The sequence below is a fragment of the Notamacropus eugenii genome, chromosome 2 (assembly GCF_028372415.1).
Source record: "Notamacropus eugenii isolate mMacEug1 chromosome 2, mMacEug1.pri_v2, whole genome shotgun sequence".
In the NCBI taxonomy this organism is placed as follows: Eukaryota; Metazoa; Chordata; class Mammalia; order Diprotodontia; family Macropodidae; genus Notamacropus; species Notamacropus eugenii.
Window position 1 is genome coordinate 163,630,352 of NC_092873.1, and position 22,179 is coordinate 163,652,530.

The 22,179-nt window shown below is 39.2% G+C and overlaps 1 protein-coding gene across 1 annotated transcript in view; it reads right to left on the minus strand.

Annotated features, from left to right (window-relative positions):
* Nucleotides 1-19,320, minus strand: part of MDN1 (midasin AAA ATPase 1) — a 178,814-nt gene extending 159,494 nt beyond the window's left edge. The window contains exons 1-2 of the mRNA XM_072642816.1: nt 18,834-19,320; nt 671-897 (exon numbers count right to left, since the gene is read on the minus strand). Coding sequence (XP_072498917.1) covers nt 671-897; nt 18,834-18,935 — 329 coding nt within the window. The 5' untranslated portion in view covers nt 18,936-19,320. The remainder of the gene's footprint in view (nt 1-670; nt 898-18,833) is intronic.
* Nucleotides 19,321-22,179: the final 2,859 nt, after the last annotated feature.

Consider the following 22,179-nt stretch of genomic DNA (forward strand, 5'->3'; position numbering starts at 1 on the left):
CCTCCTCAAAATATAATAAAAAGATGTAAATATCCAACATAATATATTTAGCCTGGTTATCTTTATGTTTGTATAAATCCACACAACAAGTATTTACTAAGCATTTACTACAGAAAAGGCTTCTTCCTAAATACTGCAAGACATACCAAGATAGTTTTTTTATTTCATAGAACTTACAGTAGGGGGGATATAGAGAAAAAAAGTAAACATTCTCTACTCTCAAGCAGTTATCATTCTGCCAGGAAATATATCCTGTACACAGATTAAGTGTAATATGAAACAGGGAGTGAAGAAGGCAATACACAAGTCAAAGTACAGACTTTAGGAGTCTCAAAAAAGGTAAAGAGAAGGTCTAGTAGGCATAAGGGTGAGAGATAAAAGCTATGGAAAGGAGGGGGTAGATAAAGAGAAGAATTTCAGTGTTCAAGATCTGAGAGGTGGACATAACCTATCCTTGTTTATTATGGAGTCAGTACTTTCCTCAAAGGCAGAATAAAGAGATTCTGGTATTTGTTTTGTTTGTTTACTTTTCCATTACAAAGTTACAGTCATTACACTTTTTTTTGGCATTTTATTCTCTCTTTTTCAGTAAGACTCTTCACCTGCTACCCAGGAGGGAACAGGTCCTATCATCACAGACAAAAATATGCAGAGTAAAACGATTACTCACGGAAGGACATCAGGATGGCTACTGATAAGCTTACTCATGGCCACACACAGCCTTTCATGTAGATCATGGTTGACCTGACCTCCAGCTTGGATGGCTTCCCTATTTCTTTCCAGCAAATCCAAGAGAATAGGTCGAAGTTGACGACCAATCAGGACAGTACATTCTTTATCCAGGAGCAGTTGTGATAAAGTACTAAGAATACACTGACGATCTTGCTGAGTCCACGTCTAGGTGAGAGGGGGAAAAAAATGCCTAGTTTTAATAACATGTTTGCACCAAGCCAACCTTTCATTGCCTAAAGAAATTAGGCAAACCAATTTCCAAGTTTCAAAAGTAAATCCAATTTTCTTTAACAATCACCACATAAAGTTCCTGATATTTTGCTAACACTAATACCCATTATTGCCAGAACACATACATCCTGTTTTGAAGTGAAACAAAAGCAGCACACTTACACTGCACTTGAAAGCTCGAAGAATGCTGTGTTCACAACTCCATGAAATTACAGCGTGTACTGTCCCCCATGTCACAAAAGGGCAAACTGAGCTGCGATTACTTAATTAACCTGCCCAATATCACATTTGGATTTCCTGAAGGGTGGGCAGAGGAAGGAAGCAAATCTCACTGTCCTTTTCCTCCTATCTTCTGAAAGGGATTCTTTAGTTTTTGTAGGTAATTTGGACTTTAGATGCTTATTTTTCCTTCAGAGAACTAGAATGTATAACCTATAAAAGTGTAAGGGAAATTGGAAAATAATTGCTCCCTGACACTAAGATGAAGGAAACACTAAATAGCTAATTACATATTATCTATCCTCTTTCCCACCATTAATGCAAATATCACAAATTAAGCTCTTGTGTTATAAAGGGTGACAGTATGACCTAACAGAAAGAACCATACATTTGGAATCAAAGTAGCATGGTTCAAATCATGGCTCTCCTACTTTTTCCCTTATGACCTGAGTTTACCTCTCAGCACCAGTTCCCTATCTGTAAAATGAGAGAAATATACTATACAACTAGTAAGAAATCCCTTTAACTCTTAAATCTATGATACTATATTATATAAAAAGAGATAGCCCTCAGAAGGCAATACAGATAAGCGGGACACCTTTGAAAATTAATTGTAGAATTTATTATTTGGTTAGAAGTAAAGCAAGTTGTATGCAAATAGATATTTGAAATTTCACATCTTCCACAATTTCCACAATCTTCATTGTTCTACTTTGAAGAATCATTTTATTAGTACTGGCTAAGTTCAGAATAAAAATAATTTTTTAAAAAGTGCATTAATTTAGAAGAGTTCTACATTTATATAACATTAACTCAACAATCATATACTATATGCCTATGTTATAGGCCCTAAGAATAAAAAAATTCCTGCTTTCATAAAGCTTCCATTCTTTCCTTCTATGGAACTATAAAGAATTCATCTTTGCCAGAAAAATCTATTTTCTAACAGGTTTTGAGTCATGCTTCTTTGAAATAGTACATGTAAACTCTTTTTAGATCCCTGAAATAATATGAATGACTGTCACAGAAGCTCAAGAAGCTGAAATATCCAGAAAACATCAAGTAATCTAAAATGCTGAGACAAGACTGGCAACTTTATCAGAATCAACATATAATGTAGCATGGCTTCTGTAATACAGACAACAAAACTTCCAGCATTCGCTGCACTCACTCAAACACAAAATCTGTACAAATCACCTAAGAACCTTGTTACTAGTCCTACTCAAGGCCAATAAGCAACCCCTGATAGGCTGGAATTCCCCAAGCATTTGATTCAATTTAACAAGCATTTATCAAGCAAAGCACTATGCCACATTCAAAGTATACTGAGATAAAGTCTCTAGGAGGACCTTACATTCTTTTTGGGGGAGTTGGGGAAAAGAGGAGTAGAATACAATATGTACACAACAAATATGCAAATACAAAGTAAACTGAAGACCAAAACACAAATTATGGCAACAGGAGGAAAGGCTTCTGGCGCAAAGGAGGCCTTTAATATAAAGTGCTGGTTTGGGAGGAACTGAGAGAATCATCCAGAAAGGTCATTTCTAAGATCAAAGGATAAAAGTATAAACTTATCACCAATCCATATTTCAATGCATATCAGTATTTCCTGATCAGGGTACAAAATAGTACACAGACAAAAATTCACGGATCCTCACTCCTTTTTAAAAAGTAAAGACAGATGGCTCCCCTCTCTACCTCCCCCTTCCAACTGCTATTCTTACCTTCTTATTTGCAGCAGACCCACCTTTGGAATTCCAGTAGAGAAAAAAACCACAAACTCCCATCAACTCTAGAAACTCACTTCTTCGCCCTGAGGCCAAAAGCTGGGGTAGGTACAAGTATTAAATCTATCTTGTTTGCTGGTGTGGTTCATGTATTTCTCGGTCACAAGGGAAGGTTGGACTAAAGGAAAGCGGGGGTAAGGAAGAAAACAAACAATGCCTCCAAAAATGAGAAGCATAAAATCATCAATAAGGCTTTTTAAAAAATTTCTTACCAGCAGCTACCAAAAACAAGACTACTTTTACTTATTTCAAAAATCTAAAAAAAATTTAACTGGCAATTGCCAAATTCAACCAAACTCAACAAACACTAAGCTCTACACTTTCATGCACACATTTCCCATACAGTAGAATGTGCTCTTTCGCTCAATATAAACTAAGTCTTACCTAGCCTTCAACAGCTAACCTTAAATTCCATATCCTCTAGAGCACAAGCACTCTGTCCCTATCTCCTGATCTTTCTCCCTACTGTATAAATTTCTATACAATTCGGGTTGATAAAATTATATACTGCCTTCTAACCTTCACTAGCTGTTTCCTATGTGTCAATGTCTTATCAACCAGAGGACTAAGATCTGATAATGTGTTATATTTCTCTAGAAGATAGGCAGGGAAGGGATTCAGGGGAAAATCCAGGTAATAGGGGAAAACAGAAATAAAAAAATCTTTTTAAAGAAATAGGGATATCTAAAAGAAGGGAGGGTTTGGAGATAAGTTCAATTTTGAGATGTCTCTAGGACATGCTGAATAAAATGTCCAATGAGCAAATGGAAATATGGGTCTGAAGACTAGGGCTAGATGTTTAAATTGGTGAGTCACCTGCTTAGTGATTATAATTAAACTCATGGAAACTAAAAAAGTTGCCAAAGGAGAACCTATAGAGACAACAAAAGAGAGCCTATGACAGAATTTTGGAGAAAATCCAAAATTGGGAGACTTAAAACAGATGAAAAATGACAAGGATCTTGAGATTCAATAGAATGTAACCTCTCTGAGGGCAAGGACAATTTCATTTTTGGTCTTCAAATCTTCATCTCCTTCATAAATGCTTGTTGCCTAATTCTTGTTTACATAAGGGGTAGTTCAAGTAACTAGGGGTGTTAGGCCTGGAGAAGACTAGGGTGGAAAAGAGGGAGAGATGACAACTATCTTCATTAAGTTGAAAGGCTGTCACGTGGAAGAGATTAATGATTGGCCTTTGTTCTGTTTCCCTCTAGAATGCAAAACTAGAAAGCAATGAGTAGAAGTTGCAAAAAACAAATTTAGGCTGGATAAAACAAAATCAGAGCTATCTACTTCAAGGGGAAATGGATTCCTTCAGTGCAGGCCTTCAAATGAAGGTCAGATAACCACTGTTATGCAGCACACTGTGAGGAGAGGATTCTGGTTTGCATATAGGTTGCCCTCCCTAACCTCTAAAGTTCTTTCCAACTCCGATTCTATCATCCTGCGAAGGGCAGCATTTAGTACACACATCCAATAATTGAAATCTCTTGTATTTTTTTCCCTTTATTTTATGTATGGTTAGAGTATAAACTCATTGAAGGCATAGTCTTCATATAAGTATTTGTTGGCTGACTGGTATGTGATTCTGTATAGAATATTGTTATGAAAAGGATTGGCCTTTGTTTCTGGGAGCACTTTGGGGGCCATTAAAGGAGCTCTGAGATTTATTTACCAACCTGAAAGATGCCTTTTAGCACAATGTAAGGAAGCAAAAGTCTGAAGTCCAAGGTCTATATAAAAGTAGAATGTGATGCCTGAGGTTATAGATAAGTAAGTTCCTCAAGACTGTCTTCAAATAAAAGCTGAATGACTACTTTTTAAGGATGCTGTAAGGAGAATTCTTAGTTAAGGAATGGGATGGACAAATACTTTTTTCGGATTTCATTATTATACAGTTTTTTTGGTAATATACAGAAACAGTGACCAAAAAGAATCATAACATATGATTTAACAAAGAATGTTCCTTTTCAGAGCCTTGTTAAAGATAATTTAAAACAAATCAGGATTATCCCAGAAATATAGATGGAAATCATATGTATCAGGTACATCAAGTTTTGAGAGCTGTATTTTAGAATCAAAGGAATGGAGAAAATATCTTTCTTTGAAATGTGTAAGTTTTTGCAGAGTGAAAAAAGCAGAATTAGAAGGCATAGGCAATGATAACAACATAAATTAAAACAACAATTAAAAGGCAAATTTAAAACAATAATTAAAAATAAAAATTAAATTCAAATCAAATGCAAATACTGATTCCAGATCCAAGGGATGCAGAATGCTGACAGCCACAGTAAGGTAGTCTTGCTTAAATGTGTTGGGTTTTTGTTTTTTGTCCCAAGGGAAGAATCTTAAGGGGAAAGGCTTACTGGGTATAAAAAAATAAAGGTATTAATTCAAAAAATTTTAAAGAAAAAATATCCCTCTTGCCTCAAAAGCAATAGATTGTAAACTTTAAAATTCTACAAAATATTTTTCACAGCACTACTGTGAATTATTTTTTTTTTTACACATGAAGAACCTTAAGGTACAGAGACTTATTCAGAAATCATTCAGCAGTGTAATAGGCCAAATGATAATCTGAACTCAATATTCCAGCATTTGCTGTCCTTTTCTGGAGTTTATCTTCCTTATCTCTTAGGATTAATTTTAAGGGCTTAAGCTAAGGTAATTATAAAGATAATGCAATCTGAATGAAAAGAGAAAGATATTTTGGCATCCAGGCCAAAAGTCTTCAAGAGATTGGGAAGGAGAGGAATAGGGGAGATTATGCTTCTATTTCATTATTAATAAAAAGGAAGAAATGGAACCAGCTCTTTCTTTAAAATCCTTTTTTTTTTTTTAAGCAAGGTGCAAGCACCTTATAATGCATGTTTCCTGGCTTCCTTTTTCTTCATTTTAGTGTAACACAGGAAAAAGATATTATCCAGAGCTGATTAATCTTGCTCATCTATGTAACATAACCGATAGTTACCTTGCCAGAAAGTTTCACTCCCACCTTCCAAGTCATCTCAGGAACCTGGAAACTCATCACTCCTACTTGCACCATCCTAGGCAACAGCTAATGAGTTCTCCCTTCCCAAGAAGCATGGAGTAAAGAAATTTCCAGCATTAAAGGGTTCTAAGTAAAAGCCAGGCAAGGAAAAAGACTGTGTCTACAATAGTTTTGTGCCTGTCATTAACGGCTTTATGGATTAGTGGGACCACACAAACTCAAATTTTCCAGATTATCACAACCATCCTACATATGAATATATATGTACACACATGTAAGCCGCAGGGGAAAAGAATGCTGAATTTGAAATGAGAGGGGACCATGGTGAAATGGAAAGAGGGCTGAACTTGGAAGCAGAGGACCTGGATTTAAATCTCAGCCTTGCCCATTTAGCCATCAAGTGACCAAAGTCATCAACTCACTGGGCTAGATAGTCTCTGAGTGATTTTTAGTTCAAAATTTATGAAACTATCTGTCACAAATCAATAATGTCTGCGTTCTTCTCTGCTTCCCAAAGGTAAGGGGTTAGGTCAGAAGTGCCCCCTTTACCCTACTGTGAGGCATCAGGAATAGAAGCCATATCTGAAACTTAGGGGTCAATTGAGACTGTCTAGTGGAAGAGGATGTCAGAAATCTTTTCCACACTAAAATTCTACTACCCTGAAACCATGACAATAACACACAAGTCCATTATAGCAACCAAACACCTTTAAATCAAATTAATCAACAAAAGGCAACATATAAAAAACCAGCTCTTAAAAGCATTACAATGGAACCTTCCAGAAACAGGGACTTTGTTTAACTGACAATTCACTAAAAGGCCTCTAAATCACTTTAGTGATTGGTAATAATAGGATGGTTTGGGTCTGTCTGGATTTATTTTTTTGCTATGATATCACATTAAAGGTGTTTTTATAACCTGTTTTGATTTGCTGTCATCAATTTAAGGGCTTCAAAAATGGTCATTTAAGTAAAAAAGTAGTTTTTTAAAAAAAGAATGATAACCATCCATATACAATGGAAAGAGTCCTGGCCTTGGAGTCTCGTGGGTCTAGATTTAAATCCAATCACTAATGCATACCATGACCATGGGCTTATGTTCTCAGTCCTCAATTTCCTCATCTATAAAGTGGGGACAATGTCAAGTGAAGTACCTACTTCCCAGAATTTTGTGGTGAGGCTCAAATGAGATATGTAAACTTTATTTTACTATAATTAAAACTGTGATTAAAATGAGGAAAGAGAGTCTCATTAAGCTCTACTTATTCAAAAGGAAAATATTCTCATTGTTGAAGGAAAAAAAAGCTTGACAATCTCTTTACTTTCTTGGAATTAAATGACCTAGATTAAAATGAGGACATTGCCACAATAACAAATACTTTTTAAATAACTTTTTTGATACTCTGACCTTGACAAATACCAACAAATATGAACATTTTCATACAGAGAACAGATATAACTATATGATATTGAGAATCTTTTGCATGTAGCTTCTTTAAAAAAAAGTAAATAAAAAACTCAACACAGTTTCAAACCCATCCTGTTTTTCTCTGTCTCTCTCTGAACTTCATTCTGTTCTCTTCTGTGTGTTTTGCTAAATGATTCAATAAGCCAGCCTCCTTTCTTTTCCTTTTTCTTTTGGCATCACTATCACTATTGTTTTCTTCTCACTCTCCAAGTAACAAATAAGCACAGTTAAGTAAGACTAATCCGTATATTGACCATGAAAGTCATATACTTTGAAAGTGATAATATTGTTGAAGAATGTAAAGGAATCACTTCTTCTTCCCACTCTCCATAAGAAATAATGAAGTATGTTAAAGATGTTGACTTTCAACCTAGAAAACTCCCAAAGGGGAAGCTACCACTCACAAGAGTGTCTTGAAACATCACTTTTTTTTTCTTTGGGGGGACTTTTTGGGGTTTTTCAAATTTTATTTTAGACTCAAAGCCAGAACACAAATACAGAATAGAGAAAAGAAACAAACACATACCATAAACTTAAATATTGGAACTTAAATACAAAGTTAAAAAGAAAAAAAGTCATGTACATTGCAGAACATAAGGATCCAAATTATCTAACGATATATTTTCATTTCAAGGAAGCCTGTATGATCAATAATATTTGTGCTGAAAATGGTCCATCTTTTCTTTGCTTCCTTGTACGTTCTTTTGTTCTCTGCTGTGTACTTTTTTATTTTGTTCTTTTTTCCCCTCCCCCAGCCCCCCAGGAGGCTTCAATGAAGTTTAGATGTTTCTCTATAGCTATACATACATACATATCTACATACATATATAAACACATTTTCCCAAACCTATTCTACACCTGATCTTTGCTTTTTATGTTTGTGCGTATCTCTTATTTCCTATCCCTCCTGCTTCCAAGGATCCCTTCCCTATCTTCCCATTCCCATAAATCTAAAAATCCTTCTATACCCCTCTTTTACCTATTCCCTCACCCTCCCCTATAAAGATTCCTCCTTTGTCCTCTCCCCCCTCCCTATGGCCCTATCATTTTATTTACTCTGAATTTAGAAGATTTTTATATTCTTTTAAATATATATATATAGTTTCCTCTTAAACCCTTTCCCAATGAAACTAGGTTATCAGAACTACCAACCCCCTTCCCCCATCTAATTCCTCCGTATCAATTCTTCCCCTTGTACTTCATTTGTACAAAACAATTACTCATTTTAGCTATTCCTAAATGGTTTTACTTTTAAAATTAATATCATATTCGCGTTTACCCCAATCTTTGTTATGAGTTATCCAATTATTAATAAGCATTCTAAGACATATTTCATATATATAAAAGGTAAACTGTCTATGAATTTTTTATAATCAGTCTTTGGTATATACCTTATATTTCTCTTGGTTCTTGTATGTCAAATCTTCTATTAAGTTCAGGATTTTTGTTAACGAAGTCTTGGAAGACTAAGAGTTTGTCAAATGTCCATCTTTTTCTCATTCCAAATAATACTTAACTTGGCAGCGTATGATTTTTTTGACCAGAGTCCCAGTTCTTTCACTCTTTGATATATTGTGTTCCAAGACCCGTGGTCCTTCAATGTCTCTGCTGCTAGGTCTTATGTAATTCTAATCGTGGTTCCACCATCTTTAAATATTTTGAATCTTGATATTTTTAATATTTTATCCTTAAGCTGGGGGTTTCGAAATTTGATTATAATATTCCTATGAGTTTTCCTCATAAGATCTCTTTTAAGCGGTGATCTATGGATTTATTCTATTTCTACTCCTCCCCCCACACTTGTTTTAATACTTCAGGACAATTTTCTCTAATTATTTCTTGTATTATTGTATCAAGTTTTTTTTTAATCATAACTTTCCATTAGTCCAACTATTTTTATATTTTCTCTTCTTGATCTATTCTCCAAATCTGTTGTTTTTCTCATGTTTCACTTTCTCTTCTATTTTTTCACTGTTAATATTTTTGTTTAATTATTTCTTGATCTCTTAAAATTTCACTGGCTTCACTTTGCCCAATTCTAATTTTCAAGGTGTCATTTTCTTCCTTAAGATTCTGGATCTCACTTTCTAATTTGTTGACTTTCCTTTTATAACCTTCTTGTTTTTCTTGGATTATTCTTATTTTTTTCCTCCAACTCTGTCATTTGATTTTTCAAGTCTTTTTAAAGATCTTCTACAAATTCTTTTTGGGCAGGTGACCATTTGACATTACCTTTTAGGAATTTCTTTGCCTTAGTATCTTCCTCTGAAGATGATCCCCAGTCTTCTCTATTCTCATAACAGCTTTCTACAGTTCGATTCTTTCTTTTTTGCCTGTACAATTTTGTGGTAACAGCTTAATTTCTGTAATCACCTCTAACCCCCTGGGGTATGGGGGATGGTGCCCCTTGTCCCAGATCTTCAGTTCTCCCCTCTATCTTGGAACCCAAGCCAAATCTCCAGCCTTGGTAAGTGCTCAAAGTCAGAGGCTTTCTGCCCCATCGTTCCTGCACTAAGAGGCACAGCTGGCTCCAAGTTCCTGGTCAGCAGAGGTTCCCTCAACCTTCCCAGGCTCAAAAGCCCAAGTCCCCTCACTATAGAATGGGTGAAAGTTCATGTGGTTGGGGCCAGGCCTGGCCACTAGTTTAAGTAGCTTGAGGCTGGCCATGAAAGGGAACCTTGCCTGGAGGTGTTTACTCTTTACTGGGACTAAACTTCAATCTTCCCCAAAGGTCCCAGGAAGACCTTGTCATGTCCCTATTCTTACTTATCTCCATCCACACTTTGTTCACCCTAAGGGGCTACTTTAACTCATGTGGGGGAAAATCTGGAGAGTTTGGAATTTTCTGACCTACTCCGCCATCTTCCCAGAATCCTAGGTCTTGAAACATTACTATCTGATTTCCACAGAATATGCTAAAGGAACCACTTGGCTTTTATTTTAGTTTTCAGGGGAGATGACTTATGAGGCTCAGAGTGAGGGTGGTAGGGGGAGAGGGGAAGAAAGCAAAAAATAGGACTGCTTCCCAAAGTACCTTCTTAGAGTACCCCTAACACTTCCTCCCATGCCTCCCTCATTCTAGGCTGCAAAGTGAAGCCTGGGCTCTTAAAAGCTACACCACTGGAGACTAAACTCATGCAGTAGGTTCTGCCACGGTTTTCAAAGCAGGCCTCTGGGGACAATGATAGGTAAGGTCAGAAAACCTTGTTTCAACCTTTATTGAAAAATCTTTCCAAAATGTATGACTATAATAATAGCCTTTACTAATAAACAGGCAATACATAATATAAATAAATAAATTAAAGAGCAATGCCTTCAACCACATCTGAAGTTAACTGGAAACAACCCGGGATATCAAAAACCCAGGTCTGGTCATCACTGTTAAACTTGGTACGTAAGATCAGGAGTAGTACATTTCTTGAACACCCAGGTACTTGGAAAAAAATTCACTTTTAACAGAAGTAATAATAATGCTAGTTTCTCATAATTCAAAGGACTTCACAGTTTACAAAGTGCCGTGTTCCCTCCCCCCCACAATAAATCTGTAAGGTAAGATTAAGCATTATTCCCATTCCTCAACTGACAGTCAAATAATATGAATAGGCACTTTTCAAAGAAATTCAACAGCCATGTGAAAAAATACTGCAAAAGAAATGCATGTGAAATCAACTCTGAGATTCCATAAACTGGCAAAAATTAAGAAAAGAAAAATGACAAATACTGGAGGAGCTGCAAGGAAACAGGCATATTTAATGCATTCTTCCTAGGGCTATGAATTGGTCTAAACATTCTGGAAAGCAATTTGGAACTATGCTCCAAAAGTCACTAACAACGAATATCTTTTCACTAAGTAACATTACTATTAGGGCCTGACCCCAAAAAAATAGAAGAGAGGAAAAGGACTCATCTGTATAAAAATAACACATAACAGTTTTTTTGGTGAAGAACTAGAAACTAAAAGGATGACGATCAACTGGGCAATGGTACAGAATATAACGTACTATGCATAAGAAATTATGAAAGGGATAGTTTCAAAGAAACCTGGGAAGACCTGCAGATATGAATTTACACAATAAAAACACTGTAAAAGCAAATGAAATTTAAAGACTTAAGAACACTGATCAATTCAATAACTAACCATGACTCCAGCAGATCAGTAATGACGCATGCTACCCACACTTCCTGACAGATGATGGAATCCAGGTGCAGAATGAAACATGAATTTCTGGACACGGCCAATGAAAGAATTTGTTTTCCTTGACTGTGTATATTTGTTGTGAGGGTTTCGTTCTTTTTGAAAGGGGAGATTAAAGTGGGAAGGAGAGAAAGTAAATGTTAACTAAAAAATAAAATTTTTAAGAAATTTTAAAAGAGAAAACTTATCTAGCTATATACAGTAGAAAAAGCACTGGTCTTGGAGTCAAAAAAATAAGTAGCTGCTGATTACGAAGTATGTGAAGGTGAGAACTGTTTCTTCTCTCTTTTGCCGATGCCTTGTCAAAAGTTGCACTAAACTCTTCAGACTAAGATTCCTGCCTTCAGCACTTTGCCTGTATTGTAAAGCAAAGCAAAATAGATTATTTGAGCTGAGAGGCAGCTTCCTTATCTTTAAGATAATATGGTAGTACCTGAACTACATATCTTACAGGAGCCTGGTGAAAAAAACACTTTGTAAGACTTCAAGTATTTTATTAATGTGAACTGTCTTAAGTAATTTGACTGAAAATAAACTGTTAGCCAATAGCAGTCATATTTCAAACCCATTTATTTCTCAAATATCTGTGTGTTTGTTTTTCATCTCTACCATATTACAGCAAGGCTGCATCTGGAGTCAGAGGACCTCTGCTCAAGTCCCCAGTCTGCCACTTGTTACCGGTGTGCCTTTGGAGAAGTCACTTGCCCTCTCTAGTCCTCAGGTTCCTCATCTGTAAAATGAGGAAGATGAAGGTCACTTTCAATTCCAAATCTATTACCTTATTATCCTATCAATGATCATGATAAAAATGTGGAGAAATAAGGAAGAACTCCAGAGAATATGTGAGTGAAGATGAGGACAAATCCATACTAGACTGGTACAGGCCAGACACCATGGCTGATGCACATTTTTATGAGTTGCTATGGCTACAAGTGGCCATAATAAGTTGCTATAGTTACCTGATATAGCCAGTTTAATGATGAGCCTAGATAAAGACTGATCTTATTAGCTAGCAGGGAAACACCAGACCTGTACTCCAAAGCTTTTTCAGCTTGGTAGAGCCTGCAAGAATTTGTTTAACTGGGATAATCTCCTAAGAATTTGAAAGTGGATGACCCTGTCATAAAGAGGCAAATAGATAAAGCAGACTCACGTCTTTTTGACAATTATAGCCCTGATTATAATTCAATTTAAAATAAATGCTATTTGACAAATAATAGGCATCTATTAGCAAAGGTCTGAGGGAAGATACAAAGATTAAATAAAACAAAAGACCTGCAGTGCAGCCTTCAAGTTGTTCAATGGGGAGCGGTATAGTTTACAAATTAAAAAAACAAACAAACAAGCAGTTAAATCACCGGGTGTAAGGACAAAAAAGGTTCCCTCAGGACTTGTTCTGAGTTCTTATCTTAGTCCCAATGCCCTAACACAGTGATTCTTTGATCACTAATTTCTAGTAAAAAGAGAGCAATTTTGAGAGTTACTGAAAGTGAAATTCAAACCCAAATGAAGGGAGGGAGGCAGCATGATATAGTGGAAATAATATTTGGTGTGGAATTTGTGGACCTGGGTTCATTCCTGCTACTTGTTACCTATGCAATCTTGAGAAAGTCACTTAATCTCCATAGGTTTCAGTCTCCTCAGCTGCAAGATATGAAGGGACTGGACATGATCTCTGAGGTCCTTTCCAGCTCTAAATCTATGGTATTGTGATTCTACAGTCACTGTACATAGATCTCCTATGAAAAGAAACAGGGAGCTTCTGGGAGTTGGACTTATTCTTGATAATCTATCCTGAAAAGGGAAGAGGGGGATCCAACAGGCCTTCCAGCTTCACTTGGAAAGAGCAGCCTTCTCTCTGTAATCATGGACAAACCCTCTTTAGCCAGGACACAGGACAGATTCATACAGCTCCTAGAAGCTCCTAACTTGTGTGGAAATCATATGCCTAAATCTATATTTATTTCATCATTAGCATGTTACTTCTTGTACTAAACCCAACTGTCAGATGAGTTCATATAGTGCCTTTTAACAGTGCTCCTGGGGTTGAATTTTCCTTCCAGGTTTTATTCTGTTCCAGGATAAATTTTTAGCACTACATATATTAGCTGTAATGTGGCTATATGGTTAAAATTACCTAGAAACCTCTATAAAAATCCAAAGCAACTAAGATGACTAACTGAACACAGTCTTCAAAGTCCTAACTATATGTACTCTAATTCTTTTGAAATTACGAGACATAGAGAAAACAGTGACAGAATTCCATGTCAGAACTAAAGACCTTTACAAATTTCAAATGGAAGAATGGGGAGTGGAAGGGGAAAAGGAAGAGGAGACTGCAACATATCAATTCTACTACTAACATGTTGTATGACTTTGCACATGTCACTGTACCATTCTAGGCTTCAATTTAACAGTCTGTAAAAGGGAAGGGTTGAATTAAATGATTTCTAAGGTATTTCTTAGTTCTAAAATTCTATGACTCTACCTTACATTGTTATATTTCTTTTATTGATAATCAAGACAAAAGTAAAAGATGCCACAAAAGAATCTGTAACCTGCTTAGGGCATAGAAAGTTTTCAAAATATATATCAAATATTGTGCTAGACAAAAAAAAAAATTTGCCACCTAAACCCTAGGATCACTTTTATTTACTCATCTCTCATTACTCATCTAAAAGGGGATTCTACTGCAAAGTGAAAAAATTTTCACTCTTGTATCATACTTCTAGAAAATCTCCATCTAAGATTCTAAATGTAAGTGAATGCATGACTCAAAAGACTTTGCTGAGTCCTTTTCTTTAAAAAAGTAAAAAAGACAAGCAATTAGAGACTCTTCTATGGGGGTGTGGAATTCAGGTAAAAAATTTTTTTACTTCTCCCCTCCCAAATAACAAGCATTTATTTTTTTTCTTCTCACCTTACCTACTCAACCAAAAATGAAAAACAAACCCTTATAACAACTATGCATATTCAAGCAAAACACTTCCCCCATACTAGTCATGTCCAAAAATGCATGCCTCATTCTGCATTTTGAATCCATCACCTCTCTGTCAGGAGATGAGTAGAAGGTTTCAGATAAAATATTTCAACACAGAAAGCTGTGTATAGTAGTAAAGCCATGCTTAAAATTTTTAATCTTTTCAGAGAAATAGAAGGGAAAAAAGATAATTTAACATATTCAGTTAAGAGCATCCTATTTTCCACTATGAAGTATGAATAATAATGGTTAAGTCTATTTTCCTAAGATCTCTTTACCTCCCCTTAGGCTTGGCTGAAATTTTTTTTAGAAGGCCTAATGGAATTGCTCTTTATGAGCAAGTCAATAGAGATCCAACTTGTGGCTTCAGTCAATGTGAAAACTAGAGCGTATTGAGGATACTACAGTAGTCACATAAATCTTTTTTATATATCCAATGTGTGCTACATACATATGCCATAGATCCATAAGTGCCCACGGCAAAACCAAATTGTGCTTAATAAAAGCCAAGTGGAAAACTGCACTGAGCTAATAATTTTCATGTGAATATAAGACGTAACAGATATGAACCTTAACGATGACATTATTTAAACTGTGATGCAATCATTCGAATCAATAAATCAACCAGGCACCATCTGTGAGCAAGGTGCTGAGTTAGGCGCTATAAGGAAACATTTCATCTAATTGAGAGGACAAGTCAAACACAAAGATAAACAATAAAAGATTTAACAGTTCAAGGCAATGATGGAAGAGCCATCACAAAGCAATACATGATTAATTGTCATATAACCTGTACAGACAATAACTCTTCCATTAGAGGGAGAAATTCATCTGTTTCTGCTGACCTTTCTCACTATTCCCCCAGTCATTTCTGATTCTTCAAGTTTAATCTGTCACAAAGCCAAGTCCGTACTTAGAAAAGAATCTCACATTAGTCTTATGGCAAATTTATGCTGTCTAAACTCAACTGGACTCTTTCTTTCACAATGCAATTATTTTATTCTTTTAACTTTCTAAACCTTAAGGATAGGGGCAGGACCTGTGATTTCACTGGTATAGAGCAAGGCTTCTTCAACTGTTTCCACTCACAACCCCTTCAGTGCTCCTTAAACTGTAGGTCACTGTGGATTGTGACCCCATATGGGGTTTAAGAGAACTCCAGGGTGAAGAAACTCCCTCTATCAATTCAGGTTTGGCATCTTTTCTGCAACTTGATTCTCTTCAGGGTCACTTGCAACACTGAGAGCCTTAAATGGTTTGTTCAGGGTACCCAATATGTATCAGAGGCAGGATTTGAACCCAGGTCTTTCTAGATACAAAGCCAGCTCTCTACCTTATGCCACAATGCTTCTATTTAAAGAGCCCTACACATGAAATTAATATTGGTTATTGTTCCAGCTATTACAAACGTCCTTTTCTCATTTCTCCAATTCTACACCCCCCATTACTAAGCAGACAGTTGGCTTCCTATTTGACCACGATAGTAGAGGCAAACCCCTGAGACTCCCTTCCACTACTATAAACCTCTCAATTCCTTTTCACATCCTATTATCTTTCCTTTCAGTCTCAGAGGAAGAGGTTATTGTTCTTCCTGAGCAAGTCATGGAAAATCAATCTCCTCAGCTCCTCTTCCATAATCTTGCACTCCTTAACAGCAAAAATACTCAGGTTTGCCCTAATCTAAAAGGCTTTTCCTTGACCTTATTATCATTTTTTTGTTTTGTCATTCACTGCCAAATTTAAAGAAAAGAGTGCTAGTCTTCACTGCCTCCACTCCTTTCCTCAAACCCCAGTCATCTAGCTCCTTACTCCCACCACTCTACTGAAACACCTCTTTCCAAAAAAGTACTTATCCTTAGGAAGGCAGCCTAGACTAGTTTAATATTGAACTTAGGAGTCACAAAGGCTTAGACTTAAATGCATCCAAATTGGGTGAGTCTCTTAAAAAAATTTAAGCCAAAATTTAATTTTCTATAAAATAGAAAAAAAAAGGTGGTACCTCACTCGTGATTGGCAGATTATATAAATGCTAATTAACATTCCAAGAGCTAATGTCTTTGGTCTTCATCCTCATTATTGTTACACATCCGCACCTCCCAAAGCACTCAGACATCCCCCTCCCAAACCTAAAATATGGGAGTCCCTACAAGGTTGAGTTATTGACCAATTAATCAATCTCTTCTCTCTACACACATTCAAGACTGTGGTCAGTTCATCCACTTCCCAGGCTTCAATTATGCTCTCTACACAAGTAACTCCCAATTATTTATCTTCACCCTCAACACCTCCATCTAGTCTCTTTATTTCCAAATGCCAAATACCTCAAACTCATGTTCAAAATGAAGTCATTTTCTTCACCCCAAACCTTCTGACTAATCTCTCTAATGGAAGCATCCTCCTGCCAGTCACACATTTATAAATAGTGATCATTTGTCTCTTTATTTCTCCCCTATTTCCCATATTTAATCACATTGTCTGGTCCTATTAGTTCTTCTTTGATAAAAACCTTACTTTTTTTCCAAATATTGATGTGGATACTACTTCAGCCAATATAGAACATAACAAATCAACAATATAGTAGATGACTTCATGAGTTATGAACCAAAAAAAAAAAAATTCACCCCCTATGGGCCAACCTTTTAATGATGAGCCTCTCTGAATCTAGTTAGGCTGTTATTACAATAATACAGAGCCACACATCACCCCGTCCCTACTTTCCATCTTGACAAGAACTGCTGGGCATTCATCTCTGTTGAAAAAGCATTTCCAAACTATAACGAGGCAACAGAGTAGGAATGTGGATCTAACACATATAACCACACTAAGGGAATGCTTCAAATCTTCTCACCATTATTAGAAGAGCCTCCTAGCTACTTATCCTAATATATCCTTTAAAACTCGGCCAGAAAATAAAAAAATCAATCTCTGCCAAAATAATCTTCCTAAAATGAATTATTCTTCTGATCACTGCACGCTCTCGATCAAAAACCATCAATGGCTCCCTATCATTAACTAAAGTAAAAACTCCTGACCATAGCACCTTATCTAAGGTCTCCTCAATCTGGCTTCAAATCATCCTTTTTTTTTTTAAAGCCTTACCTCCTACTAATTCTCTTCTCGTCTTCCAAGCTCCAGACAACCTGGACCACTCTCAATCCCCAAGTTAAAGAAGACAAATCCATCTTACATGTCATTACCACACCTTCCCCAGCAGCCATCCTATAGAGGTCTCTCGTTCCCCTGGGTCCAAATGTGGTACCATCTCTTTCTTTAAATATTCCCTGATGCTCTTCCTTTCCCACCTCCATTAATCTTTGCATCACAGTAATAAAGCTTTTGCTTTACATATTTTTATACTGACCTATTAAATTTTCTTTATTTTACGTAACCTTTGAATCAGCCCTCTTGGCTCTTTCCCGGACGTCTGCTTTGTACCCAGCTTCCTGGGGGCCCTTCTTTGGGGCAGACAGACGGCAAGCCCTTTGCAGGGAGGGGATGGAGCCTCTCCTCTCCCATTCCTCTCCAAGGCACAGAGGAGGGCTGCAGCCCAACTCCGGGGGAGCGCATGGTCTGCACCACACCAGGACCCCCTGCTGCGGCTTCCCACAGTCCCTGGATCATAGGGTCTCCGCACCTCGGCTGCAGGCTCCCTGAGGACAGGCTTCACGTACACATAACATACGTGGTTATGTATGTGCATCTACATACACACACGTGTACGCATTCTTTACACCGTTGTCTGGGTTAGGGAAACAGTAAAAACGCTCGCCCCTTCTTAAAGTGAAAAAGGACAGGGCTAAGGGTAAGGAAGGGGGAGGAGAAAATGAGCAGAAACCATTCATCACCCCTAAAAAAACTGGAGGATGCGTATTTGGGGAACACAGCAGCCTTCAGGGCTCGGAGCCCCCGACCTCTGTTTCAGGAAACAAGCCAGGTTTAGGAATCTTACGACGGCGAGGAAGAGAATCATACACGCCCCGCCTGAAAAAAAAGAGCCCCCCTCCCCCCAACCCGTACACAAATACAAAGAGATAAACAATTCCGGTCCCCGCGAGCCCGAGGATGCCAGGTGAGGGAGAGCCGGGCTGCGGGGCTGCACGGCCCCGACCCCACCCCCACCCCCCCGCGGCGTGGCTGGCGAGGACGCGCGGCGCGCCGGGGCCTCTCCACGCCCCGACCCCCGGCAGCCCTCCTGGGGCCTCGGGGGTCGGCGGCGGGGCGCTCACCTGCTTCGTCAGGAACCTGCCGAGCTCGCCGCGGCTCTTTTCGTTCCTGGCGGCGAGGATTCGCAGCGGGGCGGCCGCCAGATCCAGCTGCAGGTGCTCCATGGCCCTGGCACCCCCTTCCCTCCCACCCAGGGCTCCAGCAGCCCGCTGCCCTCCGCCTGACGCGATGTCTCAGGCTCCACGCCGCAGCGCGCTATCCCTATGGCACCGCTGCCGCCGCCGCTGCCGCCGCCCCCAAGGAAAGCGGCCGCCGCGGCTCCTGGGCAGCCGCACACGTGGGGAGAGCACGCGGCCCCCTGCGTCATCCGACGGCGACGGGCGACGCCAGCTGCACCGCCACCCTTCGAGGCCGGGTGGGGGAGGGGCGGAAAGGCGAGCTTTGGGCGACAGAAAGGCCGTAGGCGCCGTTGACCGGGAGGAAGGGCACAAAAGCGGGGCCCGACAGCCCGTAGACGGGGAGAAATAGACAGCTAGACAGAAAGCTCTGAACAGTCCAAAGAACTCCAGTTTCCCTCCCCCAACCAGGGCCGACTCCGGAAAGTGCAGTGCACGATGGGACATGTAGTCTTTGCCGGCTGCCCTCGGCCCTTCCCTGCGCGTGGTTCGCCCCCTCCCTCGGCTTCCCTCTGCTGACGGTAAAAGCGCTCCTGCGTCTCGGTTAGTCCGTTTGTATCAAAGGCTGGCGGCTGGCGGATCGAGAACGGCCTGAGACGGGAAGGCTTCCGTTACAATGGTTTCCGATAGCAGTTTTCTTCCAAAGGGCACCAAGTGCTCCTTTCCCCGTCGATTTTGTGTATCTCTCTCTCGTTTTTACATCCCCTAAATTTCCCCAATACATCGCTTCCCCGCCCCCTCCCCAAAACACATCTCTTTGCGAGGGATTTGTAAAAGAAAAAATAAAAGTTCAGCCAACCACGTCTGACATTAAATGTTGCCGCTCCCCCACCCCAGCCCTTAGGGGCGCGAAGACCCAGGGCCCAATTCCTCCTGGAGGCTCAGAGGTCTGGGCTCTAAATTCTCTTAGAGGACAAAGAGTCTTTGTGACCCTGGGCAGGTCACTTAACATCCGAGGTGGGACACCACCCTACGCGAGGGAACGTGTAGCCTGCGCTTATAGCACGTCCTTTTAATTCAGGGCAGCCAACGGTTGTGAAGACTCGAGATACTGGTGGAAATACGGATGGCAGAGAGCCGAAGTTCGGGTGAGACGGGCTCCCCGGAGGAGCTGGCAAGCTTGGGTCAGAGGTTCTGCCTTGTATCCATCCAACATCGGCCACGTGTTGGGTGCCAGCAAAGAAGCCAAGAGTAGACAGAGCTCCCCTCTCTGCTACAGTGCGAAGGCTCCTGAGTGTCTAAGGCCCATGGAGATACCCCCACTATCCGACACACAGCCCCCCAGGATTCTCGGAGTCCGGAGACCTCTGGGTTCAAAGCCACCCCTAATGTAGGGCAGGTCACCTCCTGGGTCTGCCTCAGCCCAGGAAAGCACAGCCCCTTCATGCCCCACAGTTGTCTTAAAATCATTAGAACTGGAGAAAGACCATTGCAGCTGGAAAGGGTCTTAGTCCGACCATCCTATTTCACCCCTAGGGAAACTGAGGCCCTGAAGAGTGAATGAAGGGGACATGGGGAGTGAGCCCCAGAGTGTGAACTGAGAATTTAAACTCTTTTCCCCTGCCTCCAAGTCCAAAGCCTGACTTACTCAACAGGTAAGTAAGGGGAAGGAGTACTTTGATTTATGTACAATTGGAAGAAATCTTACAAGCCATGTGATGGGAAGCTTTCATTTTATAAATGAAGAAACTGAGACCCTGAAAGATTAAATGATTTACCCCAAAGACATACAGCAGTTCCGTGGCCCAATGGATACAGTGCTGGGCCTGGAATCAGGAATACCTGAGTTCCAATCCAACTTCAGATGCTGATTAGCTGTGTGACCCTAGGCAAATCACTTAACCCTGTGTGCCTCAGTTTCCTTATCATTAAAAATGAGCTGGAGAAGGAAATGACAAGCCACTCCAGTATCTTTGCCAAGAAAACCCCACAGCCAGTGTGGTCCATGAAGTCATAAGATTTGCACAGGAGTGAACAGCGAAAAAGTCACCCAAGTAGTAAACAGCAGTCCTGTGACCCCCAACTTGAAGACTATTTCAGTCTGACTGTGGTGTCTCCCTAGGGAAGAGTGAGGAAAGTCCCAGAGGTGGGAGGGTACATGGGCTGTTCCAGAACAAAAAGTTCACCAGTTTTGGCTAGATTGTAGAAAATATAGAGGTTGGTAATAAAATATAACTCTAGAAAGGTAGAGTGGCCCCACATTGGGGATTCAAACTTGAATACTAAACAGATAAGTTTAAAATTGGGAGCCTGATCCACAAAATAAATGTAATAAAATTTCCTTTATATATCTCATAAGGTTATGAGAAAAGCATTTTGTAAACCTTAAAACATTGCACCATATAACTAATTGTTAGGGACTGTACTTATTAAGCTCATAATCCATCTCTAGGACAGTCTGTAGCCCATTGTAGGTACTTAATAAATTTATTGTAATTAAATAAAAGGTTGTGCAAATGATAAGCATGTTGTGATAATATTGTTATTAGTGTCTTCAGATGGCAATTTTCTCCCAAAAAGCATAAAGTGTTTTCTTCCTTTTCCATCTTTTCAGCATTTTCTCTTTTGTTTTTATATCACCTTCATTTCCCAATACATTTCTTCCCCCTCCCAGAAATTCATCTCTTTGCAAAGAATTTTAAAAAGAAAAAAAATATTCAGCAAAATTATCCAACCCATCAGCCACATCTGATGTTAAATGTGGTGTTTCCCACCCATGAGTTCCCATGCTGTGAAATTATAATGACCAAGCCTGACATCAAAGAGGATATGAGAATGCAGCCTCCTCCCCCTTCACCAATTTCATCATCAGTCGGTATCATCTGGATCAACAGCATTACACAGCGTGCCAGGGATATGAAAGCAAGCAAGGACTTTGTTTCACACAGTCAAAGCAAATAAGCTTTCCCTCATTTATTATTAAGCAGGCTGCAGCACATCACTAATAATTACTTGCCCAAAAGAAATGGCATAACCTAACATCCAGAAAATAATACTATCAGTGGGTTAGTCATGTAGTGAGAGTGAGGGATGACAGATGGACAGCCTGAGTGTTGCATGAGTACCCACAGAATATTAAAAGACCTAGACAGAGGAAGGCCTCTAGTGCATTGGATAGATCCTCAGCTCAGTTGCTGTGGCAACTCAGGAAGGCCCTCTGCTGAGGTACTGCATCAGTGGATCAAGGCAGACATGTATCCCTGAAGACCAGAAATAAATATTCTGCCCTCAC